Source organism: Barbus barbus (genome assembly GCF_936440315.1).
Source record: "Barbus barbus genome assembly, chromosome: 1".
Lineage (NCBI taxonomy): Eukaryota > Metazoa > Chordata > Actinopteri > Cypriniformes > Cyprinidae > Barbus > Barbus barbus.
The window spans coordinates 10,161,617-10,186,436 of record NC_136729.1 but is presented as its reverse complement, the minus strand read 5'-3'; the positions used below and the strand labels follow the sequence as shown (position 1 = coordinate 10,186,436).

Below are 24,820 nucleotides of genomic sequence, written 5' to 3'. Positions count from 1 at the left end.
ACGCCGCATTGATGCAGTAATTCATGCAAAAGGAGGCTCAACTAAGTATTGAGTACATATACAGTAAATGAACATACTTTCCAGAGGTTCAATAATTAACTAAGGGTTTTTGTTAAATGTGAGCCTAAATCATCACAAATAAAAGAACCAAAGACTTAAACTGCTTCAGTCTGTGTGCATTGAATTTATTTCATACACGAGTTTCACAATTTGAGTCGAATTACTGAAATACTATATTATAATATAATACTAATACTATAAATACTATAATAACTTTTCTACGACATTCTAATTTATTGAGATGCACCTGTATATGCAGCCTATATGAATTTTCCCAATATTTAGACTATTCAGCCTGTGAACTTGTCACACTTTGCACAGTTGTTAAATTGATTTGAGCACTTTAAAACGCTGAACAAATGCTGCAGAGCTTGTACAATATTTGAGCTCAGGACTGGAGGCCACTGAAACTGCATTGCATCTGTGTATTGTCAGCAGTTAATTTAGGAAGATGGACTCATTTGAATGTCAGCACAGCCTCCTGGTCCTCTTGAAATTATGAGTGAGTGAGTATGGTGGTGAGGGAGTGATGCCCAGTATATAAAGATCCACCAAAGAGGGTCAGAAATGGACATCATCAGGACCCTGAGCTGGACAGAGGTGAAAGCAGAATTTCCAGAAAAAGATTTCTTGTATAACGTAAGTAGAATTTAAACATTTGCATTTTTAGGTTTATCCATGGCTTCATCATTTGTGCTGTAATGCTATTGGAAATATTTTACATACAAATATTCACTGGAAATAAGAAATACTGTAAAAAGTGATTTTAGAAGAATTCATAAGGTTTTATTTGAGTAATGATGACTGGGTAACTTATGACTTTCATCAATAAAACCAACAAAAGTAAACAAAACAAAAAACAGGTAATAATACATTCACATCATGTAACAAATATATTTACATTTGAATGTACATCAAATGATTATGCTCTGTTAATGACTTTAATGAAAGTTAATTTTATTGTCTGTTATGTGAAAGAGTTACTAATTAATATTGCTTCAATAGCCGTAGCATTACTAAACCTTTCCTTCTTACAAAGTAGAACGTGTAAAGAGAATACCAATATGAGATTAATAAAGTTACACTACATTAAAAGTATGGGCTTTTATCATTTGAAAGAAATGACTGTCATTCAGAAAGGAAGCTTTCTATTCATCAAAGGATTATGTAAAACTATCTTGGTTTCCACAAAAATATTAAGCAGCACAACTGCTTTCAAATGTCTCTTGAACAGCAAATCAGCATATTAGGATGATTTCTGAAGGATACTGTGACACTGAAGTCTGGAGTAATGATGCTGAAAATTCAACTTTACCATCACAGGGATAAATTACATTTTAAAATATATAGCCTAAAACAGTTCATATAAAACACAATATTACTGTTTTTACTGCATTTTCAATCAAATAAATGCATCCTTGGTGAACATAAGAGACTTGGTCATGTAAATATTCAAACAGATCTTTACAGAATTGTAGTCTTTTAGTCACACTACAGAGTAGTCATTACTTGTAAGCTGACAGTGGCTCTAATAAAAGTTCTATTTCTGGACCGTTATCATTGCATTCCACACTAGTGAGGTGATATTCTGCTGCTCAAAGAGACGAGATGGAAAGAGACATATTACTTTGAGATAGGATACATCTATTTTTAAATCTAACCAGTCACATGAAGCTTTTGTCAGTGTTTAACAAATGGTAAAGATTTCAACTGTGTTAGTTAACTCTTTTTAACACTCATTCTTTCTAGTTGTTGGCAGTTTTGCATTGATTGTCTCTTTTTGTGAATATCAGAGCCTGTGCCCGAGCCGAAGATGCCAAATTGGGGTGGAGGAGCCAAGTGTGCGGCCTGTGAGAAGACAGTTTACCATGCTGAGGAGATCCAGTGCAACAGCCGGAGCTTCCACAAAACCTGCTTCATCTGCAGTAAGTCCACAAAGCATTAATAAACTGAATATTAATCTTACACTGAAAGTTCAAGTTCGGAGGATTTTCCTTGTGGGTTTGAAACATTTTAAAATAGATGACATCACCAGACACGTCTTTCAGGTAACCAGGTACCAAATAATAAAAATAAAAGCATTGTGAATAGAGTAGTTTTAGCTAGAAAAAATAAAAAATACACACAAACATAAAGAAAACAAAACCAAAAAAAAACCAGTGGGATAAAGAAGAACAAAATGTAAAACCAAACTAAATTAACATACAAATATGTGCATCCTTTGGCTCTTGGGTCCATTAGTATGTTTGCCAAACATATTTATCTTTAAGTTTTATATTGAACTTTCAAATGTTTAGTTCAATAGCATCAGCATTTTAGGATGAAGCAATAAGCTCCCAGGAGTGTTATTTTAATATCACTACTACTATAATTTTTTGAATTAGATTTTATTTTTGTATTTTCGTTTCGAGTTAGTTTTAGAAATTTTGTCATGTTTTTGTCATTTTTATGGTGTAAGTTTTAGTTTATGATAACCCTAGCCCATTTATTGTGCTTCTTCTCCATGTATCTGGTTATGTCAGAATATTTAATATATAGTTAATATATTTAAATATAGAGCTGATGATGATGATGGGGGGTTTGGGGAACTAATATGCCATCAAAAGCAAAAGTGCTCTTTGAAATGTGTCCCAGTGAGCAGCAGGTTTCAGTGGCGTAAACGCTTGAGTCATGCCAGAAAGGGTGGTGATAGTCAGTCTGAGACTGGTATCACAAACACCCCTGCACTTCACCACCATTCAAGGGCCTGTTTCCATCTGCTTTGGTCTCCCAGAGCCTCTTGTTCATCCAGCCCAAAATTAGACACAAAGACAAGCTCCCATGAGCCTCTTGAGCCGTCCTGGCTGAAAGTGCAGCAGCTGACGATCGCAGACAGGAGATGACAGCCCTCTGGAGGAGCCGTGAGATCACGCTCCAACTCTACTCCCTCTGTCTCTCCCAGATTCAATAAGAGATTTTAAATTGCAAAAATGTTTCTATTTCAAATAAATGTTGTCCTTTTGAACTTTCTATTCATCACATAATGCTAAAAAACAAAATGCATCCAAACAGTCCAAATGTTTTCAACATTGATAATAAAAAGAAATGTTTCTTGAGCAGCAAATCAGCATATTATGCTGAAAATTAAATTTATAATAAATATAATTAAAATGCATTTTATATTGTTACTTAAATTGGAATAATATTTCATAATATTACTCTTTTCAATGCATTTCTATAAAATAAATGCAGCCTTGAGCCACAGAGACTGAAATGTTTGAATTGTGTGCATTTATAATTTTAAACTTTTTATACTTTGTGTCTTTACAGTCAAAAAACAGTAGTCTTTCTGTCCTTTAGTGACTTGTCGTAAAGGTTTGGACAGCACTACAGTTGCTGCACATGAGTCTGAGATTTACTGCAAATCCTGCTACGGCAAGAAATATGGTCCAAAAGGTTATGGATACGGCCAGGGCGCCGGAGCTTTGAGTTCTGATCCCGTCAATAATGAAGAACTTCAGCCTCAAGAGTATGTCCTGGAAATATCTTTCTTAAAGGAACAGTTCACCTAAAAATGTAAATTTGCAGAAAATCTACTCATCCTCAGACTATCCAAGATCTAGAGGAGTTCTTCATCAGAACAGATTTGGAAAAATTTAGCATCACATCATTTGCTCACCAATGGATCCTCTGCAGTGAATGGGTGCCGTCAGAGTCCAAACAGCTGATTAAAACATCACAATAATCTACAAGTAATCCATATGACTCCAGTCCATTACTTAGCATCTTATGAAGTGAAAAGCTGTTTGTTATAAAAATAAAACATCAGAAAGGTGTTTTAACTTTATTTCTGTCAGTAATACAGAATAACGTGATTAGAAATGTTTTAGACTCCTTTTGCTTGTAAACAGTACTTGATCTGTGCATATTTCTCTCCTGATTCGGATGAGATTACTTTTTCATTGGAAAAAGCAATATTATGGATAGAGGACTTGTATTTTAGCCAGAAGCAATGGTTTAAAAAGCCTTAATGATGGATTTCTTTCTTACAAACTAATTCAAAACATGGATTATTGTGATGTTTTTATCAGCTGTTTGGACTCTGTTCTGACGGCACCCATTCACTGCAGAAGATCCATTGGCGTCCATGGATCCATGTAATTCAAAATTTCTTCAAATCTGTTCTCATGAAGAAACTCATCTACATCTTGGATGGCCTGAGGGAGAGTAAATTTAAATTTTTGTGTGAACAATTCCTTTAAACATAGAATATCACTTTAATTAATAGCATTTAGAAGAAGTTAGAAGAGTTATTGTTGTTTTGTGATTCTTATGCATATATTTTTATGTTAAGGCCCAAAGCTCCCCATCCTGCATCTGCTAACTCAAACCCAAACAAGTTTGCACAGAAGTTTGGGAGTACAGATCGCTGTCCTCGCTGCTCTAAAGCCGTTTACGCAGCAGAGAAAGTCATGGGCGCTGGAAAGGTAAAACTACAGCTAAAATTAAAGCAAGAAGCTGACTCAGAGTTTTGACACATTATACTGTATTATGATATGAAATATATTAATATTAAACCATTAAAACAGAAATATAAGCATATTTTGAGAACGTTTTCCCTTCTCAGCACTTCTGCAATGTGCTGCTGTCACAGGTCAGCGCTGTGTAAAGCACATTTCACTGTAGTAATTTATCAGACTGTGACTGGTTCTGATCCAACAGCCCTGGCACAAAACCTGCTTCCGCTGTTTATTGTGTGGGAAGAGCCTGGAATCCACCACGGTGACGGATAAAGATGGAGAGCTCTATTGTAAAGGTACAATCAATCAAACGAAGCCGCATGATCTCTGCCAGCTCAATCTCATTAATATCACTTAACCAATCAATAGATACTCTGTTTCAGACAGACCCAGTTATTGTTCGACAGCCATTACAAGTCAACTGATGCAATCAAGAGCACAGATATTGCAGTGATTAAAGCCCGAATGATGATTATTTAATCAGTTGTATTATGCTGAGTGTTTTTGATGCTAACAAAAATTTACGGAAGCTTGTTTCCACCACAGAACAAAAAAAAAGCAAAAAAGGTGATTGCGGTTTGAATCGCACAATTAAAACTTTCTTGCAATTTTGAGAAAAAAATTAAAAATGCATCTCAGATTTGCTAGAGAAAAAATTCAAGTCGTAATCAGAATTGTGAGATCTAGTCATAAATAACTTTGTTTTAATTCCATGGTGAAAACAAAAAACAATTGCAAAGACGTAAAAAAAAAAGTTGGGATTGCGAAATGTGATATGTAAACTCATGATTGTTAGGAGGGAGTGTTGTTATGTTTATTTCTCAAAATTGTGAAATTATCTCTCGGAATTCTGAGAAAAAGTCAGAATTTGTGAGATAAAAGGTTGCAAGTACATTTTTATGTTTTGTTCCATGGCAGAAATGGGCTTCCATAGAAATTTGCATTAATAATTAAAATAAAAAAAATAACAAGTGTTTTAAAAAATATTGCTGAATACTACATTCTCAGAAAAAGAGTACAAAAAGGTACATCTTTGTACCTTATTTCCCAGACGGTAACCCCCCCCCCAAAAAGAGACAGTTTTATACCTTTTATCCTGAGAGTGTAATAAATGTTAGCCCTGACGTATTTTATTATTCAGAACTAAGATTTGTCAACAGATTTCTCTTTTTTTATTTTTTTCCAGTTTGCTATGCCAAAAACTTCGGTCCAAAGGGGCGTGGCCTGGGGAACCTGGGTGTGGTTGAGGAGAATGATTGACAAGTTTAGTCCAACCCAGTGAAGCTGCTTTTTCACAGCACACATCTGAATAGGACTGCACCCAAGTGGCCCCTCTAAACATGCACCATCTATGGTGGAATGAATAAAAGAGTACAACAATGTAATTAATGAATTAACTACGCATTTTTACGTTTTAATGGATTCAAAGCTCAATTTGGATCAGAAAATTCCACTTTCCTTAGGAAATGAATGACTTATGGTCAATCAAATGCTGTTTGTTGTGTGCAGTGAAAAGGCAGCTTTACGTAAGCTGAAGTGTGTCAGTTCCAAACAGAATTGCACTTTCCTCCCAAACACTTTACTTTTTGCCATAGATCAGATCACCGTTGGTTGAACCAGTGTTCTGGTGTGGTTAAGCAGTATTATGTTGTGATGGTGCAAAATGTTTTACCTCATCTGCTTTACTTATCCCTTCATGTTAAGTTGGGGCAGGGGAAAGTATTTTAAGATAAAAAATGTACACACTTCAGCTTGAAACTTAATCTTATGTTGATGCTATGCTGCATAAAACAAATGTAATACAATTAACAATCCTATCTACTGTAACTGTATATCATATGTCATAGCATAAAAACAAAACTAAAGAGTAAATAAAGGATAAAAGATGTGTCATTCAACATTGATTCAAGACAATCAGTAACTAGGAAAATAAACTAAAATGAGCATATTTAATGATTTCTGAAGTATCATGTGACACTCAAGACTGGAGTAATGATGCTAAAAATTCAGCTTTGCATCACAAGAATACATTATATTACAAAATTAATCAAATAGAAAACAGTTATTAGAAATTGAAGTAATATTTAACAGTTTTTACTGTATTGTTTGATCAAGTTCCAGCACTTGTAAGCTTAAGAGACTTAATTCAAAAATTATATATTTATACTTTTTATATATTTATACATCTCCAAAACTCCTTCACTACTAGCTAATAGTGGCTGTAATGCAAGTTACTCAACAATAATTGGCTTTTTTTTTTACCAAGGATTTTTTTGTTGTGGTTGTTAGATCAGCAACAAATATACCTTTTACCTGGAGAAACACTCTGACCAGCAAATTACAAAAGTGGTCTGATTTATTCCAAAGCACAGAGCAGGATTCAAGAACAGCACTTTTCCCTTATTATGACATACAGAAGAACAGAAGAGCGAGCTGATGCTCTCAGGCACAGCCCTGTACTACACAGTGGTTATTAAAGGCATAAATAAAAGATCAATTGCCTTTGAAAACATTACTGATTAAAGATAACATGATACTAATAAAATATATGATTCGTCTTGCACGTATAATGCTATAAATGCTGTGGTGGTAATGCATCTGATCCTAGCGTGAAAGTCATTTCAAATGCGTTTTGACTCATCAAGGGATGTACAGATCTCGAAATCCCTCTAAATCAGCTTTTTTGGTTGAAATAAAATTGCTCTGATTTACAAATCTTTTCACAAAGAGCATACATATAGTGGTCACTTCCTGTAAAAGGAGTAAAAACCAAAAGGTGATCTTACCGTACCTTACAAAATATTTCTGTTCAAAATATATCAGTGTGCTTATAAACATGTATTCATACTTATGTACAACTTAAGCTAGAAGGCAAAATCTAACCTTGAACGCACATCACATATACTATATTTCCCTCAAATACAAAAGGTGGATGTTCTTGCAAATAGAACAAATGATTATCCAAATTAGCATTCAGTTTGTTCTTCATTTCCATCACTAAAAAGGCATTAATATCAAACCAATGGCTCCAGAACTGAGGACGTCGCTCTCCCTGAGTGGGCGACTGATCGCTGGGGGTCAAACAGCATCGGGGCCGCTGAACATGGGATGGTCTCTGCTGAGACCCATGGGATACTGCTGAGTCCAGTCCAGCACCATTGGCTTACAGAGACCACAGCACCGCCACTGGAAGAAGTTCACCAGGTTCCTCACCACTCCAAGACTGTGAGAGAAGAGACACCATTAAAATGAGAACTTGAGTGTTATCAAGCCTACACTAATGAAAACGTCCTTACTTGAATGGGTTTTGCCTGAGAGAGAAGGCTTGAGGGAGTTTTCTCCCTCTGTGCATCAGGTTCGCTCTCTCTGCTGTCGTCAACCCGAGAAACGCGATCTGTGAGGAAACAAAGCAAACCATGAAGAGTCTGTGCATGCATTTGTGTGAAATCAAAAGACATACAGTCCTCCACTTTAAGACTTTCCACTATTAACCACTATGCTAGTGTGAGAACATGTTCCTAACGCCTTAATCATGTGAGAAATGCAATCTCCTCTGAAAACACTACAGACATACGAGGTCATTATTAACACATTTTAATAGATTTACACACTTTTTAAACTTGATTTTAATTTAAAACTTACACTACTCCATTTAGTGTTATATTAGTGTCATTTACATTCTATTATAGAATTTATTAATGTTTTGAATTAGCTTTTATTTTATCATTTCAGTTTTCATTAAGTTGAGCAATGTTAACTTTATTTTATTTCAGTTGTAGTTTTAAGGAAAATGTTCCATCTTAAGTCTTAACTTGACAAGGCAACATTACTCATGTGTTTAAGTTTAAGATTTCATTTAATATTTATATTTTATTTCAGCTTTATTTCAATTAGCAAAAATGGCCTTTAAAGTTTTAGTGTAAGTTAACAATACCAACACTTTTAATAATTTTAATATAATTTCATAAGACTGCTTATCAGTGTTCGCACTTTGTTCAAAGCTGCGGTTATATTTTTGTAGAAAGAGGCTGCAAGATATTGATGACTTTTTTCTTTATTACAAGTATTGGTCTGATTGAGTTGATGTTAGGTAAATAAAATATCAGGGCATGATTCAAAAAGCGTACTAGGTTTCTATGTACCATACATATCATAATTATTCAAACATGACTGATTTCATGTTGTGCAAAATTCTAGGCAAAGGAGTGAAGAAATGCATCATGTCGTCAGCCATAGCACAAAAATAATGACAGCTGTTCACTCTGGTTCTTATGTCCTAATATACAGTATTTGGCCAGAAGGGCTGATATCTAGCTGGGATGTTTCACAGTTTATAGCACATCATTATGTCATTCACCTGGTAGAGCTGCACCAAAAGCAGGATGGAGGCCCAGGAAGCATTTAAGAAAGCAAAGCAGAAGATGTAGAGCACCCAGGGAGAGCAGCCCGTCAGAGTGGTCACCACCCCCCAGATGCCCTCCTCTGTGTAGTGCGATGGACAGTGTTCGGACCAGTCTACACACAGAAAAAATATGTTTTTAAATGAACATATTCTTCTGGAGAGACTGAAAATGCAAGATGTAGTATCTTACAGACATCGGCTATTCATTTGGGAACTTTCTGTTCATCAGATAATCTGAAAAATCATGGTTTCCACAAAAATATGCAACATAACCGTTTTCAACATTGATAATAATGAGATTGATTTTTCTTGAGCTACAAATCAGCATATTTGAATGATTTCTGAAGGATCATGTGACACTAAAGACTGGAGTATGATGCTGAAAATTCAGCTTTGCGTCACAGATTTTAATTAAATTTGAAAATATATTAAAACAGAAAGCAGTTATTTTCAATTGTAACAATATCTCACAATATTATTTAATAAAATAAATCAAATAAAATGCGGTCTTGGTGAGCAAAAGAGACTTCATCCAAAAACATAAATTGTACTGACCACAAACTTTTGAATGGTAGTGTACATTCGAGTTCAAGTGGTGACTTACACGTGATACTGCCGTATAACATCCATATGCAGAGGATGTTCAGAGCAACCAGGAAAAGCACAAAGTACGGGTGATTTCTGGCCCCTGTAAAAGGAGGTCAGCATTGGCGATTCATAATGAGAGCAAAAAATGAGAGAGAAGGAAGTCTATGCTATAAAACATCCTAGTTCGTGCATGTTACCTATGCAGCCATTGATCCAAATGGAGTGGTGGTCCTGTTTAGCGACACAGGCGTTACAGGAAAAGCAGTGATTTGCTCTCATTGGCTTCCTCATCTGCAAAAACAAGATTTTAAGCTCTATAGGAAACTCTGAAGAATGTTTACAATACATGCTCCTGTCAGTACTACGGTAAAACCATGCAGATTTCCAAACCATGGCCTTAGTGCACATGCTTGGACTCATTTGGTCATCATGCTTTGAGAAGGTAACAAGTCTGAATTCATCTTGCATCATTTCCCAATCCAATTTTCTTTTCATCATTTGCCTTCTCTATCTAGTCACTGAAAAGAGATAACTTACCATACATGAAGTACAAAATATCCTGGGATCCAGACAGCCTGCCTCTGCCAGAACCACAATATTCTACAGAGAGACAGATGAACCGGTTTAAGTCGGCCAAGTGACTAGAAAGAGTATAAGAACCTAAAGGAATCATTATGCCAAACAATGCAACCGACTCCTCCAATTCAAATGGTCAATATAAATCAGAAAAAGCTGATCGCAACAAGCACATATCAAGAGCAAGAATATTAACATTGTTTTTTACTTAAACATTTAAAAAACAAAAAATATTTACATTTGCTTATTTAAATTAAAATTTTTAGTTCTTTAAAAAATCTAAATAATTAAAATCAGTACTGCACAAACTATACAAAATAATATGTATAAATAAATAAATGTTATTCATACAGTGCCTTGCGAAAGTATTCATACCCCTTTATTTTTTTCACGTTTTGTTATGTTGCAGCCTTATGTTAAACTGCTTTAAAGTACTTTTTTTTCCACATCAACCTACACAAAACAGGTTTGTAACATCTTTGCAAATTGATTAGAAATAAAAAACTGAAATGATTCCATTGCATAAGTATTCATACCCTTTTCTGGGACACTTGAAATTTAGCTCAGGAGCACTCATATCACTTGTAGATGTTACTACTCTTCGAGTTGAGTTAAACTGTGGCAAATTCATTTGAATTAGTATGATTTGGACAGTCAAACTTCTCAGAAAATATTTGACAGCTGATAATGCATATCAGAGCAAAAACCAAGCCCTGGGTTCAAAAGAACTGCCTGTAGAGCTCAGAAACAGGTTTCAGTCAAGTCATACACCTGAGGAAGAACTCTGCTGCATTGAAAGTTCACAGAAGCATGTAGCCTCCACTATCCATAATGGAAGAAGTTTGAAACAACCAGGATTCTTCTTAGAGCTAGCCTCCTGGCCAAACTGAGCAATTGATGGAGAAGGGGCTTGGTTATACTGGTGACCAAGAACCTGATGGTCACTCTAGTTGAGCTCCATAGTCATATGTGGAGATAGGAGAACTTTACAGAAGGACAAACATCACTGCAACACTCCACCGAACTGGGCTTTATGGTGGTGTGTCTAAACTCAGTCCTCTCCTCAGTGAAGACACATGAAAACACACTTGGAATTTGCAAAAAAAAAAGCACCTAAAGGACCCTCAGACTGTGAGAAACAAGATTCTCTGGTCTGATGAACCTCAATTCCAAGCATCATGTTTGAAGGAAACCAGCATTGCTCATCACCTGCAGAGTACCATCCCAAAAGTAAAGTGTGCTGGTAGCAGCCTCATGCTATGCAAGGCAAGGCAAGGCAAGTTTATTTATATAGCACATTTCATACACAGTGGTAATTCAAAGTGCTTTACATAAAAGAAAGTGAAATAGACATTAAAATCAATAAAAACATGGAAATAAAAATAATAAAAACAAGGAATTTTAAAATGATACAGAAAATGATTTAAAATAAATTTAAAGAAAATGATTATACATAAAATATGCGGCTGTTTTTCAGTGACAGGGACTGAGGGACTCGTCAGAGTAGAAGAAAAGCTCAAAGCACAAAAAATATTGAGATAGCCTTACTGAAAAAAACCCAGTCCAGAGCATTCAGAACCTCAGACTGGGCAGAAGGTTCACTTTCTAACAGGACAATGACCCTACGCACACAGAAGGAGTGGCTTATAGACAACTCTGTGAATGTCCTTGAGTGGCCCAGCCACAGCTTGGGTTTGAACCCAATAAAATATTTCTGGAGAAATACTGAGTTAAGGGTATGAATACTTATTTCAGTGTTTTATTTTTAATAAATTTGCAAAGTTGTCACAAATCTGTTTTTTGCTTTGTCATTATGGTGTATGGAGTGTAAATTGATGTGGGGATAAAAGTCATTTAAAGCAGTTTAACATAAGGTTGCAACATGACAAAATGTGAAAAAAAATAAAGGGGTATGAATAGTTTCGCAAGGCACTGTATATATTATCTAGATTTGCTGTATTGATTTTAATTTATGCTATACATGTTATTAATGGATATTTATAAATATATTTATTGCTGTACTGATTTTAATTTATACAAATTTTATTTGTTCTCTTAATTATTAATATTATAATTTCCTTTAGAATTTTTTAAGTTGATTCTATAAATAAGTTCATTAAAATAAGAATATACATATACATATATATTAGAAAACAAAGCCTATTTTTAGGGACATACTGTGTCATTTTCTGCCCCAAAATTGAAAGAAAAAAAGTAATAAAAATTCTACATAAAAAAAAAAAAAAAAAAGTTACACCGGCTTTTTTTTCCCATTACATTCACCCCATATATTTCATAAAAAATAATATTAGATAATCACCGATACATCTAGTTTGAGTTACAAGTTAGCAGTTTTCTAAAGTTGATTCAAGTCAAACCAGCAAGAATCTCACAAAAGCAGCATCCAGACCATCCAGTCAGAATCTCACCACAAGTAACTGGTACATGTATTAATCAATCAGACAGCGGCACCATGCCAGCCAATCACATCCAGAGTCTTACCTTCTTCTTCTCCTCTTCGGTTGCCTTGACGATGCCAGGGTCTGTCCTGCAGGAGCGGAGGTAGTAATACAGTAAGGCTGTGATGTTGATAGTGAAGAGCATCTGAACCGTAGCGCTCGGGTCATGTGAACGACGCATGTTAAGGCATTTACAAACACCCAACACATACAACTATAACAACTCTGGGCTGAACATGAGCTGGATATATAAAACCCATCCTGACTGGTATAAACACATCTGCATGAAAGTTATGATCAGTTTCAAATGTCTGGGTATTATACAAGGATATCAGGCAGAAACCACAAGCCCCAGGTGACCACCATCCAGAAGACAGAAGCCATGAGACCTGTGGAGGGAATCAAAGACCGGACCGCCACAGTCGCCAACTGCCTACAGAAACAAACCACATGAATGGGATAGCATTGTTAGGACACTTTCAATACTAAGAACAACAAATCTTCTTCTAAATTCTATATTTTTGTTCTAACCTCTTACTCTGCCTGTGTACCGCAGATATTTATGTTGCCATTTCAGGCTAAACCACTAGTTTTCAGTCCTGGGGACTCACCGCTCTTACCTGAGAGACATACAATGGAGTGGTGGGTCTCCAGGACCAGAACTGAAAACCACTGGGCTAAACAGGGATGTTTTACTGAGCTTACAGTGCCCTCGTGAGGAAGTTAATATTATTGCACACATAGTTATTCTGTTCACAGATTTGCATTATGTGCAATGGCATTGCCCTTCATACCAAGACATACTGACAAATAAAAATCATTTCAATACCAAACAATTTATAAAGCATTTTTTTCTGAGAACGTGGAGTATTCAGAATTATTTACTTAAAAAATCTGAAATTATATATACATTTTTTTTTTAATATTTAAATATATTTATATTGTAAAAAATATACTAAAATCAGTATCATTAAAAATAATTAAAATCAGTAACAACAAAATCTACATGATCTATATGTCCGTCTATCTATAGATAGATAGATAAATACAACGGTACAACAAAATCTACATTATCTATCTATAAAGAATTTTTTCTGAGAATGTGCAGTATTCAGAATTATTAAATATATTTAAAATTATATAAAAAAATATTTATGCATCCATCCATTTATATATATAAAATATTTATTTTGTTGTACTGATTATAATTGATATTTTTGTTTTACTATTATACTATTTTATATACATATAATGCATAATAAAATATAGCATTCTTTTATCAGATTACATATTTAAAAAATGTGTTTCTTGATTTCTTAGTGCAAGAGAGTGTACATAGTTTGTTGCAAATGTTATATTTTATGTATAATATACAAAGGAATAAATTTGTTGTGATAGTGATATTGTAGAAACAGGGCCTTTTAAATCCATATGTATGACAAGTCAGTGTGTTTGTTGATGCTTAAACCTTGAAGTGAGGTTGATCACAGCTATGACGCAGGCAAGCAGCACACCCTTCAGTAACCAGGACTCCGTCTTCATGTCTAATATGGAACCGATGGCTCCGACCACAACAACACAGAACACAGACAGCAGACAGACCTGAAACACACACAGTCTCACACTCACAGTGAATAATGAAGTCTTTTCAACTGCGATGAAAAATCAGGGTTACAGCAGAGGAATGTGGGTCAGAGAATAAGTGGAATGTTATTTTCTTGTTTAATAAAAGCCTAAAAGTGGAGAATTCTCCAGGGCCAAACACATTATGTGAGAAATTGGCTGCTTTTGTTTCTGAAAGCTTAATTCAAGGTTAAATACAGCCCTGGGATTTCAAGAACTCGCCTCACATCTTTAATAAGGTTAGTGAGAGCGGCGTGTGTGTGTTTGTGAGTTGGCCTGGAACAATTGTTACAAATCCAACCATTAAAACTGGCATTCATATGCAATGAAACTCAATTTTTACTATTAATGTTTCCCATTTTCTTAAGAAACTGTTATTTACTTTATTCATTCATTAATACCTGAATTATCTGAATAATACTCCAGATTTTAGTGCATTAAATCTACATTACAAAGTAAATCTTTTTTTGGATCTTAATGTGTCTGAGCGTGAGAGTACCTTGTATCTGTTGAGCAGTTTGAGACACGTGGAGTTGGCTTTCATTCGCTCTGTCTTCACCACACTGAGCATGTGAATGAGCAGAGGGCTGTGCACCTGGTGTGCCAGGTCAATGGGAGTGTGACCCTGAAAATAACATAAAAACAGCAGTTAAACTTTCAAACCGAACGGCCAGGTGAGTGAAGGGCACTGCTTTGGAACCAGTTTTACAGCTATGGAGAAACACTACTCTTTTGTTCTGCCGTTTTAAACTGCATCATTACAGCTTTGAAATTAGTGACTGGACATTTAATTAGTTGAGTTTTCATAACCTCATAATTTTTCATAAATCATCTAAAAAGTAATACAATTTTCTTCTGACATAAGCAAGGTTAAAGGGATAGTTCACCCAACAATTAAAATTCTGACATCATTTACTCAACATCACATTGTTCCAAACCTGCATGACTCTCTTTTTTCTGCAAACCACCAAAAAAGGCCCAACAGTTTTAGGTCCCATTGACTTCCATTATATTTTTTGTCCAAACTATGGAAGTTATTTGGGAACCAAAACCATTTGCTTAGCAATATTCTTCAAAATATCACAGAAGTAGTCTTACAGGTTTGGAACAACATGACGGGGAGTAAATAATAACATAATTAAACTTTTTGGATGAACTGTCTCTTTAAAGTGCCCCTATTATGGATTTTTGAAAATGTCCTTTCATGCAGTGTGTAACACAGCTCTAAGTGAATGAAAACATCCTGCAAAGTTTTAAATCTGAAAGTACACCGTGTATAAAGTTATTGTCTCTCAAAAGAAAGAGTCGACTCTGAATCATGAGTCGTTTTTACAACGAATCCCAAGCCGTTTCATGTTGATGTCAACATGAAGCATTAACATATTGCCCAGCCACTTGTTGGTCTTTTCGTGTTGGTCTGAATGAAAATGCAAATTCATTCTTTGCCACTAGGTGCCTCTTTTGGAGCAGTTAAAATAGCGGTTTCCCCAGTAACGCTGTACAAAAAGCAAGATTAGCATCACGCAAAGGAGGGGTTTGGAAAAATTAGTCGTTGAGCGAATGGTTGAGCAAGTAAGGTAAAAATAAATGCATATTATAAGACAATGAGAGCCTTTTTTGACCTTGCATGCATGTAAAATTGTTGTTGGGGACTCCCAAAACCAAAATATGAACATTTCATTACCCATAAGAGGGGCACTTTAAGGGCTTATGTGCCTACTTACATTGGCATTCTCTAGGTCGACGCTGGCTCCAGCCTCCAGCAGGATGTGGACTGCATCAACATTGCCGGCAAGCACAGCGCAGTGCAGAGGTGAGTTTCTGTTCACTTTATCAACCGCATTCACTGAAGCGTTGCACTTTATCAGGAAGTTTGTGGGCTCAGGTCTGTGTTTAAAAAAAAAAAAAAACAAGGTGTGAGAAGAGGACAGGAAAGTGTCTAACCACAAAATGACTTAAATCTGCAATACTTTTGATATCTGAGCTAGACGTTTTGAGTAAAGACTCCAAAATAAATATAAATACAAAAATAAATTAGTGATTGGCAATAAATTAGTGTGTGAAAATCCCAGTAGATCAGCAGTTTTTGAAATACTCAGACCAGCCCGTCTGGCACCAACAACCATTCCACGTTCAAAGTCACTTAAATTTCCTTTCTTCCCCATTCTGATGCTCGGTTTGAACTTCAGCAAGTCGTCTTCACCACATCTAGATGCCTAAATGCATTGAGTTGCTGCCATGTGATTGGCTGATTAGCAGTTTGTGTTACCAAGCAATTGAACAGGTGTACCTAATAAAGCGGCTGCTGAGTGTAGTGTAATATATATATATATGTGATGTGATAAATTTAAAAAACAGTTTCATAGTTGCTTAATAATTGTCAGATATAAAAACACTAAACTCCAAAGCCTTATTGAGTCGATTGGTCATCTTACCCAATGATTTTTTGTGCTGCCAACATTAGTGGTGTTTGTCCATTTATATCCGGCAAATCCACTTCCTACAACACAGGAACAAGAATAGCATTTAACTGCATTACTCAGTATTCAAACCCACCATCGTTATTTAAAATGTCACTTTGTTCTTGTGTCACACCTGTCCTTTGGCCATAAGGTACGCAGCGATGGGCATATGCTGGAAGAGCACAGCCAGATGGAGACCCCGATACCCTTCAGCATCTGCTAATGATGAATCGGCTCCATATCGCATCAGCTGAATGACCATAGACAAATGACCCTGTCTGTTCAGGGGTGACAAAGAACAACATCAGCAGATATAAAACATGGTCAAGTGCCACTTGTAAGCAAATACTGCTAGAACCAACATTTTACAAAGCCATTTTTGCACTGGTTTTAACCGACTGTGTTTTGGTGATTTGAGTAGATGTATGAAGGCAGATGTCAGTTCTTCAAGATCACACAGGTGCAGTTCACTACATTTACTAGGACATGTTCTACTACGTAAGGTCATTGCAAATTTATTGCTGTATATATCTAAAACGTACCGTATGGCCCAGTGGAGTGGTGTTGAATTCAGGTCACCGCCTAGCTGGTCTATGACGGCTCCTTTAGATATGTAGTATCTATGAAACACAGTAGAACATACGCAAATACAAATAAGAATAGGTTTAATAAGTGAAGTGATTTAGGTATTGCAACTGTTTAATTGTAGTGTACACTGGCAGCCAATAGTTGGGAATAATTAACTTTTTCAAATGTTTTTGAAAGAAGTCTCTTATGCTCACCAAGACTGTATTTATTTGATCAAAAATACAGTTTAAAAATAACTTTTCTATTTGCATATATTTTAAAATGTAACTTATTCCTGTCATGGCGAAGCAGAGATTTCAAATAAATACTGTTCAATAAACTTTTTATTCATCCAATAATCCTGAACAAAAATGTATCACGGTTTCCACAGCAAAAACGGTTTTCAATATTGATAATAATATGATTATTAACCGAGCACTAATAATAATCATTGTGCACAAAACCATCAAATTAGCATGATTTCTGAATGATCATGTGACACTGAATACTGGGGTAATGATGCTGATAATTCAGCTTTGCATCACAGGAATAAAATTACATATTAAAATATTTATGATGAAATAAAAGCAGTCTTAGTGAACATAAGAGGTTATTTCAAAAACATTTAAAAATCTTAAATATTTCAAAATGAGAACTGCATGAAAAGAAAAAAAACATGAAAACAACAGAAACACACATCTTACTTAACAATATCTGCTCGATTATTGATGGTGGCCCAATGGAGCAGTGTAACATTCTCTTTGTCAGGCAGCCTGACGTCGTAACCAGCTTCAAGAAGTTCTTTACACCTCTCAAGAGCACCAAACCTACAATTTAAAACAAACAAGAGAAAGAAAGATGCGGGTGTTTTTTTTTTTTTTAATCAGAATTGACTTGATTGAACATGTATACCCACATATAATGCAGGTTTTCTGCATGAACAAGTGATAAAAACATCTGCATCGTCTAATAGAAATGAACTATTTGAGCAGTGTGAAGCATGCAGGTGAGACAACAGATATGGACGCCGCTTGAGTTAATAGAAAGCCAGATATTACTACAGCACAATAGTATTATGTATTTGTATTGTCTGCTTCTGTACAAAGGGAAGGTGAATGATCTGTTAACAATCTTTTTACTCACTACTGAACAGCTAGATCTCAGAGTAAGATCAAGAACATATGTGAAATATTTACTGGACGCTTGAAATATCCCTAGAGTGTTTAACTCTCAACAACACTTTCAGGACCATTATGAGGTTTCGCATAGTAAATTAAGCACATTTCAACTCCAATAATCTTTATTGCATTACAAAAAAATCCTCTAAAACAGTGAATGCAAAATCTGGGAGAAAAAATAAGTATTAACAGACACTACCATTCAAAAGTTTAGGGATCAGTATGATTATATGAGTAACTTTCTGTTTTTAAAATAAATTATGACAAAGTACATCACATTTTCCAAGAAATTATTAAGCAGCACAACTGTCATTAACATTGATGATAATAAGAAATGTTTCTTGAGCAGCAAATCAGCATATTATTATATGATTTCTGAACGATCTGCTGAAATTTTAAAATTGCATTTTAAATTATATTAAAACAGAAAATTGTTAAAGTAATTATTGCAATAATATATTACTGTTATTACTGTATTTTTGATCAAATAAATGCAGACTTGATGAGCATAAGAGACTTCTTTCAAAAACATTAAAAACGCATACTGACCCCAAACTTTTGAACAGTATGTCAAATATATAACAAAATATGTTTTCAATTATAAAGACACACAATGGCAAAATTTGTAATACTATTTTTATGCAAACTTTTAAAAAAGTAACAACTAAACAATTATACAATATTTTATAGTTTTTTATTTGTTGAATTTGTTTAATTGTCAAGCAAACATTGTCACAAATCACAAAATTGGCCAAATCTTTCTCAAAAAATTTTCCTAAAAAAAAATGTTATTATTATTTTTTAGTAGTAAGATGTGACCTGAGCATCAATTTTGTGAGATTTACACTTGAACTAATTCCTATAATCACACAAATACTTTCAGTATACAGCGGTGACAAAATCTCCAGGGCATCTTAATAACTTAACCAGCAGCTAAATATTCCGCTCTGATTATTAAGTGGAATCCCATTGTGTTTATTGCACGTCAAGGGAATAAGTCTCACTGTGTTGCTTTGACGATATCCCAGGAACTGCTGTCCTCCGGGTGCGAGACCTTCCTCGGCTGCTGCGTGGGATCAAAAGGTCCCGGGACCATCTGGCCGTGAAAGCCACCAAATCCAGGTCCTCCATGACCGTGGGAGTGGCCTCCGCCGTGTCCATGGCAACTGTCACCCATGTGACCATGGGAGTGGCACTGTAAAATATTACAACACAAGTTATTTCTGACTAATTTTGAGGTTAACATCAAATGCGCCTGATTTTGAAAATTAACAAATTGGATTTATTTTCTACACACATGCACTGACAGATGTGTGTAGAAACGTATTACTATTATTAATATTAGTGGTAATGGTTGTAGTAACAACACTAATAACACTAGTCTGCTAAATGACAAAAGTAAGTAAGTAGTAACAAGTGCATGTCATGTGACTTCAACATGGCAGTGCCCACGAGGGAGACCCTCTCCATGTAAAATAAAACGCCAAATTATATTTAATTATTTAAAAATAATCAATTTTTAAATGTATTATTTTTAAAATTAACAAACAATATCGAGTGCATATTTAAAAAACAAAACAGAGATTTAGTTCAGTTCTAGTAAACATCTGATTTGCTTCCTTGTAGTGATGGTTTGAACTTTGAATATGCTAATATTTCTGAAAACTGTAGCTGGCCCATAGCCATGTTCAATATTTGTCCCATATTTATGGTCAGTTATTGCCAATTAAAGGCAATAATCATGGCTGGGCTTGTTTTCAAGGTCTAATGAAACAATTAGATGTATAAAATGTACAGTACGAATTGAGTCGATCAGCACGTAGACACAGGTGATCAGTTAGCAATTGATGCTAAATTAGCTTAACCCGTCTTATGAATCCATTTAACGACGAAACAAAAGAGAATATAAAACATTTTCTCTCTTACTTCGTCTCCTTCTGACCAGTCCATCACTTCCGTGCGAGGTTATAAGTAATTGATCATGAAGAATTTACGCTGATAAAGACTGAAGTCCTCCACTTCCTGGATACGAGGGACAACTCCTGCGCTCTGATTGGCCGCTTTGTCTCAGTGACGTTGCTTTTGATTGCCTTTTTTGTATTTACTTTCGAACAAGAGCGCTTTCCTGTCCACCGACAGAGATAAGAGCCACCGAATAAAATTAATTAATTAATTAATAAAAAAAAAGAAGAGTGTCCGAAGTCAGAAATGCAGATTATTGTTACATCAAGTTTTACAATGTGCGTCGGTCATATACTGTTCAGTTTGTGAAACACTGTGAAAACCAAAACGTTGGTTTTTATTCAAATTAATCTAATCACAATATTCCAGGTTTCTGCAGGGCTAACAAAAACATCCTTGGTAATAGCCTACTACATGATATCATTCCTGGACAAACCCTAACACTAGGCTACTCCTAGAAAACTTGTATTCTTTTATTATTATTAATGAAACAAAGTAGGCTACAGTTGTCCTTTTTATGAATCATTTTTTTTAAATGTGTAGCCTAGGCTATATGTCCCCAAAGTATAAACTTACATATAGAGACGCATATATTTGACTACATTTTACATAGGCCTATGCATCACATGTGCATTTGCATTGTCGTTGGAAAAGGCACAAAAAAAATGTAAATACAAGATTTGAAGTATTATCCTATGCTGACTGAATCTAGATGATATTGTAGCTTATATCATAGTCTAGCAGTGTGGCAGATTATTTTGCGCATCAAACCCGTTATAAACCACAACACCTTTTTTAAAAGGTCTTCAGAAACATTTATCACGAACTGATCATTCATTAAATCACTGATTTGGAGATCATATAACCACAGTAGGAGTTTGAAGTACATACAATGCTATTTTTGAACAACTGGATATAATAAAATGTAGTTGAACTCCTTCCTGGGACCTAAAATTTTAAAAATAAAGGTTAAAATATTAAATATGAAGTTCCATAGAACTTTTCCATTGCACAAAGGTTCACTGATATATTTAACTTTTGGAAGCTTTATTTTTATGAGTGTATATAGTGATCACCAGATGGCAGCATATCCTGTAAATTACTAATGGATGCTCCTCAGCCAGGAAAAACCCCTCAGCATTTTGTTGCCAGTACAGAACTATTGATCATGTAACATGTTGCCACAGATCAATCAAAGCCTGAAGATATCCATCACTTCACACTCCTCTGAATTACTGTCTCCAAACCACACTCAACTGGACCTGAACCAGAGACAGAGATATTACACAATCACAGACACGTACCTAAAGACAGAGACTCTATCCATCCATCCATCCATCCATCCATCCATCCATCCATCCATCTATCTATCTATCTATCTATCTATCTATCTATCTATCTATCTATCTATCTATCTATCTATCTATCTATCTATCTATCTATCTATCTATCTATCTATCTATCTATCTATCTATCTATCTATCTATCTATCTATCTATCTATCTATCTATCTATCTATCTCGGTTTGTTCTTATATAAATGCAAAATGTATTGATATTTAAATTGTTGAAACTAATTTAAACAATGAACTGTTGAATTATAGGCATCTTCAGAAACCTGTTTATGAGGTTTATTTCGGAGCTGGAGTAAGAATAGTAGTCACTTTACATATATACAGCTCATTAATACCTATGGGAGACCAACAGTTTATTAGCATAATTAATTTAATCAGCAGGGGCTCCATGTAATCTCTCTCTTTTTTATTCCAGGGCTGAGAGAACATAATTACATTGATGAGATTGATGTATTTACATTGTTCTCCAGCCTCATTAACGGTAATGTATGCGACCCAGCGCTCAAACCATTGTGAAATATCTCTGAAGTCAAGGCCCTTTTGTCATAAAGGAAATATGTATTATGGATTTATGAGAGCCTTAGGAGAGCAGCCGTATTGAAGTGACAAAACACACAAGTATGGGTGACATAGCTACTCACAACTCGTGTACAAGGCCTATTGCAAAACCATATTAGTTTCCTGCAGCAGACATATTCCTCGTCCTCACACTCTTCCAATCCCCACAAAACCAGCACAGCTCATCTGATCTCATTAGTATGTAATGGCAGTACAGAGGGGTTAAAGATGTCTGCAGGCATGATGCTGAGTTTTTGTCTCCATCTGTCTCATGTGTGTTTAGCGCTCTTACATGAGCATGTCGCGCTGGCCGACATCATGAACTAATGAGCTAAAAAACGGTGGGCCGCCACACTTTGAACTTCCTGTATTCCACCACACATTTCACTGTAAGCTTACAAAATATGCTTGATATTAATTTGCATGCATGATAAAATATACATTGGACAGTAAGGATTACTCTTTGTTGATATTTTTCCAACTGAATGCAAGAGAAAATCTTGAGCTTGAGTTATATATAATAAGACACTCGGCTATCAGAGGGGATTTGTTTTTTATTTATGAGAGGCTCATGTAAACAAACAAACCAATGAACAAACAGATATACGTGCATGCACACAAAACGATCCGTCTCGGCTTAGTGTTTGTGTGCATCTGTATCCTCGATGGCTGATGTATCATCCCTCTTCATTCATATTTCACCATAATCAGCCCGGTTATCCATTTTATGTGGAATGGAGTTTTGTGTGGGTTGTGCTGGTTTGATAAAAGGGGACACACATAACTCTGGGCAATTTGCCCAGACATTAAAATCAATATTTGAAGGCCATTTGCTATGGACTTGAAAATAAAGAATGTCAAGGCCTCCCAAAGCTGCAATAAGGTTTCAAGTGAGTTTCCTTCTACCAAGTTCTTCTCAAGTTCAAAAGCTTTTTTTGTTGTTGTTTGGTTAAAAATGCAGATGTTCCTGATGACTCCTGCACTCATTAACACAACATAAGATAAACTGATTATCATATTTACACATGGGGAGTTAAGATCACCTCAAGACCAAACTAATACATACTGAATCTACGGAGGAAAAAAATCATAATAACCAGAAACATGCCCTGTTTCTGCCTGAGATATTGTCAAATAGATAAATAAATTAAATAAAGGCAACAAGAATTCTTATAAATATTCATAAGAAAGTATAGTATGTATAGTACACACAAAAAATATAATGCACTTGCTTAGTGCATAATAAAAACTAATGGCAAATAATGCAAATTTTATTTTAATAATTGTTTTGTACACTGTAATTAACTATTTTCCTAGCAGAAGCTTTAACAAAATATAGAGGTGATTTTTAATTTTACAGGCAAAATTATGAGTTAATTTCAACAAAAAAAATTACATATACGTACATCTATCTATCTATCTATCTATCTATCTATCTATCTATCTATCTATCTATCTATCTATCTATCTATCTATCTATCTATCTATCTATCTATCTATCTATCTATCTATCTATCTATCTATCTATCTGTCTTCTGACTCTATCTATCTATCTATCTATCTATCTATCTATCTATCTATCTATCTATCTATCTATCTATCTATCTATCTATCTATCTATCTATCTATCTATCTATCTGTCTTCTGACTCTATCTATCTATCTATCTATCTATCTATCTATCTATCTATCTATCTATCTATCTATCTATCTATCTATCTATCTATCTATCTATCTATCTATCTATCTATCTATCTATCTATCAACTGGCTCCCATTTAAAATTGTAAAAGATATTCTGTTTTTTATGAGGTCATTCCTTCAATGTAAATCTAATTATTTTAAAAGTAAGACTGCACATCTTCTCAACAATTTTGATGCAGGATGAGTTATACGCTAAACTGTGATACTTCAGGATAGGGCTTTGTTCGCACCCTAAACCCCAAACACCCCTAATAAGAAACATATCCAGCTGAATGTTAAATGAATGAATGTATACCATCAGCATTCACCGCTATCTAGACATGCTTGTGTGGAGAAGGGCAGTAAAGCTCATTCATCAATCCATTAAAGAAGGTAGTATTCCCTGGTATTTCAGCATGTCCGTCAAGAAGACATCAACTCCCAGAGGATGACCGCTCTCTCTCTCTCTCCTCACGAGGGAAGGAGCCCTTGACTCTTAAAGGTTCCAGTATGCCAAAAATTACTATTGACATTTCAATTTGGGCTAGATTTTTCAGTCCGGCCCCCACAACCTCCCACTCTCCTCCACACCCCCAGAGAAAGGAAGGAAATTTACATCTGAATAAGCCAGACAAAACATGAAAAGACATTTGCGTGTGCGGCACTTTGGGCCGTCCATTCATCAGCTGCAATCTCTGACTGTCAGTGTCAGGAATATCGATGCCTAAGCATCACTATGCTATGCTAAGTGTGTTGTGCTATTTCTTCTCTTCTATCTGTCACAAAATTGTATATTTTCCACATTTGTTTGCATGTGGAGAAGCAGCAAAAGCACTGTAAAAGCAGTTAAG

At 35.2% G+C, this 24,820-nt stretch overlaps 2 protein-coding genes across 4 annotated transcripts; one reads left to right on the top strand and one right to left on the bottom strand.

Moving 5' to 3' along the window:
• Positions 1 to 552: 552 nt before the first annotated feature.
• Positions 553 to 7,283, top strand: LOC306873491 (cysteine and glycine-rich protein 3-like). 3 transcript variants are annotated; one of them, XR_013784500.1, is made up of 7 exons: positions 611 to 699; positions 1,854 to 1,985; positions 3,400 to 3,568; positions 4,394 to 4,526; positions 4,762 to 4,855; positions 5,746 to 6,085; positions 6,311 to 6,505. XR_013784500.1 is itself a non-coding variant. In XM_079422821.1 (6 exons), the coding sequence occupies exons 2-6, from the start codon at positions 1,874 to 1,876 to the stop codon at positions 5,817 to 5,819; spliced, it is 582 nt and encodes a 193-aa protein (XP_079278947.1). In that variant the 5' UTR covers positions 553 to 699; positions 1,854 to 1,873; the 3' UTR covers positions 5,820 to 7,283. The 3 variants fall into 3 exon arrangements, 2 of the variants coding, with proteins under 2 accessions (XP_079278947.1, XP_079278948.1); XM_079422821.1 differs by having other exon boundaries at positions 553 to 699; positions 5,746 to 7,283; XM_079422822.1 differs by having other exon boundaries at positions 4,943 to 6,485.
• Positions 6,899 to 20,486, bottom strand: LOC306873482 (putative palmitoyltransferase ZDHHC13). The gene is made up of 17 exons (XM_079422807.1): positions 20,341 to 20,486; positions 19,419 to 19,609; positions 17,941 to 18,063; positions 17,212 to 17,289; positions 16,803 to 16,947; positions 16,643 to 16,707; positions 15,932 to 16,094; positions 14,707 to 14,832; positions 14,053 to 14,186; positions 12,917 to 13,017; positions 12,628 to 12,752; positions 10,087 to 10,149; positions 9,747 to 9,840; positions 9,566 to 9,649; positions 8,917 to 9,074; positions 7,856 to 7,953; positions 6,899 to 7,782 (listed from the first exon to the last, which is right to left on the bottom strand). Exons 1-17 carry the CDS (start codon positions 20,362 to 20,364, stop codon positions 7,638 to 7,640), a joined length of 1,917 nt encoding a protein of 638 aa, XP_079278933.1. The 5' UTR covers positions 20,365 to 20,486; the 3' UTR covers positions 6,899 to 7,637.
• Positions 20,487 to 24,820: the final 4,334 nt, after the last annotated feature.

Bases quoted from the DNA above. Each gene is read 5' to 3' on its own strand.
- LOC306873491 (XM_079422821.1), top strand. From the start codon at position 1,874: ATGCCAAATTGGGGTGGAGGAGCCAAGTGTGCGGCCTGTGAGAAGACA. The intron at 3,569-4,393 runs GTATGTCCTGGA...TTTTATGTTAAG, and splicing joins GAAGAACTTCAGCCTCAAGA to GCCCAAAGCTCCCCATCCTG. The intron at 4,856-5,745 runs GTACAATCAATC...ATTTTTTTCCAG, and splicing joins TGGAGAGCTCTATTGTAAAG to TTTGCTATGCCAAAAACTTC.
- LOC306873482 (XM_079422807.1), bottom strand. From the start codon at position 20,364: ATGGACTGGTCAGAAGGAGACGAA. The intron at 13,018-14,052 runs GTTTAAGCATCA...TTGTTTCTGTAG, and splicing joins GTGATCAACCTCACTTCAAG to GCAGTTGGCGACTGTGGCGG. The intron at 10,150-12,627 runs GTAAGACTCTGG...GTCTCTCTGTAG, and splicing joins CCGAAGAGGAGAAGAAGAAG to AATATTGTGGTTCTGGCAGA.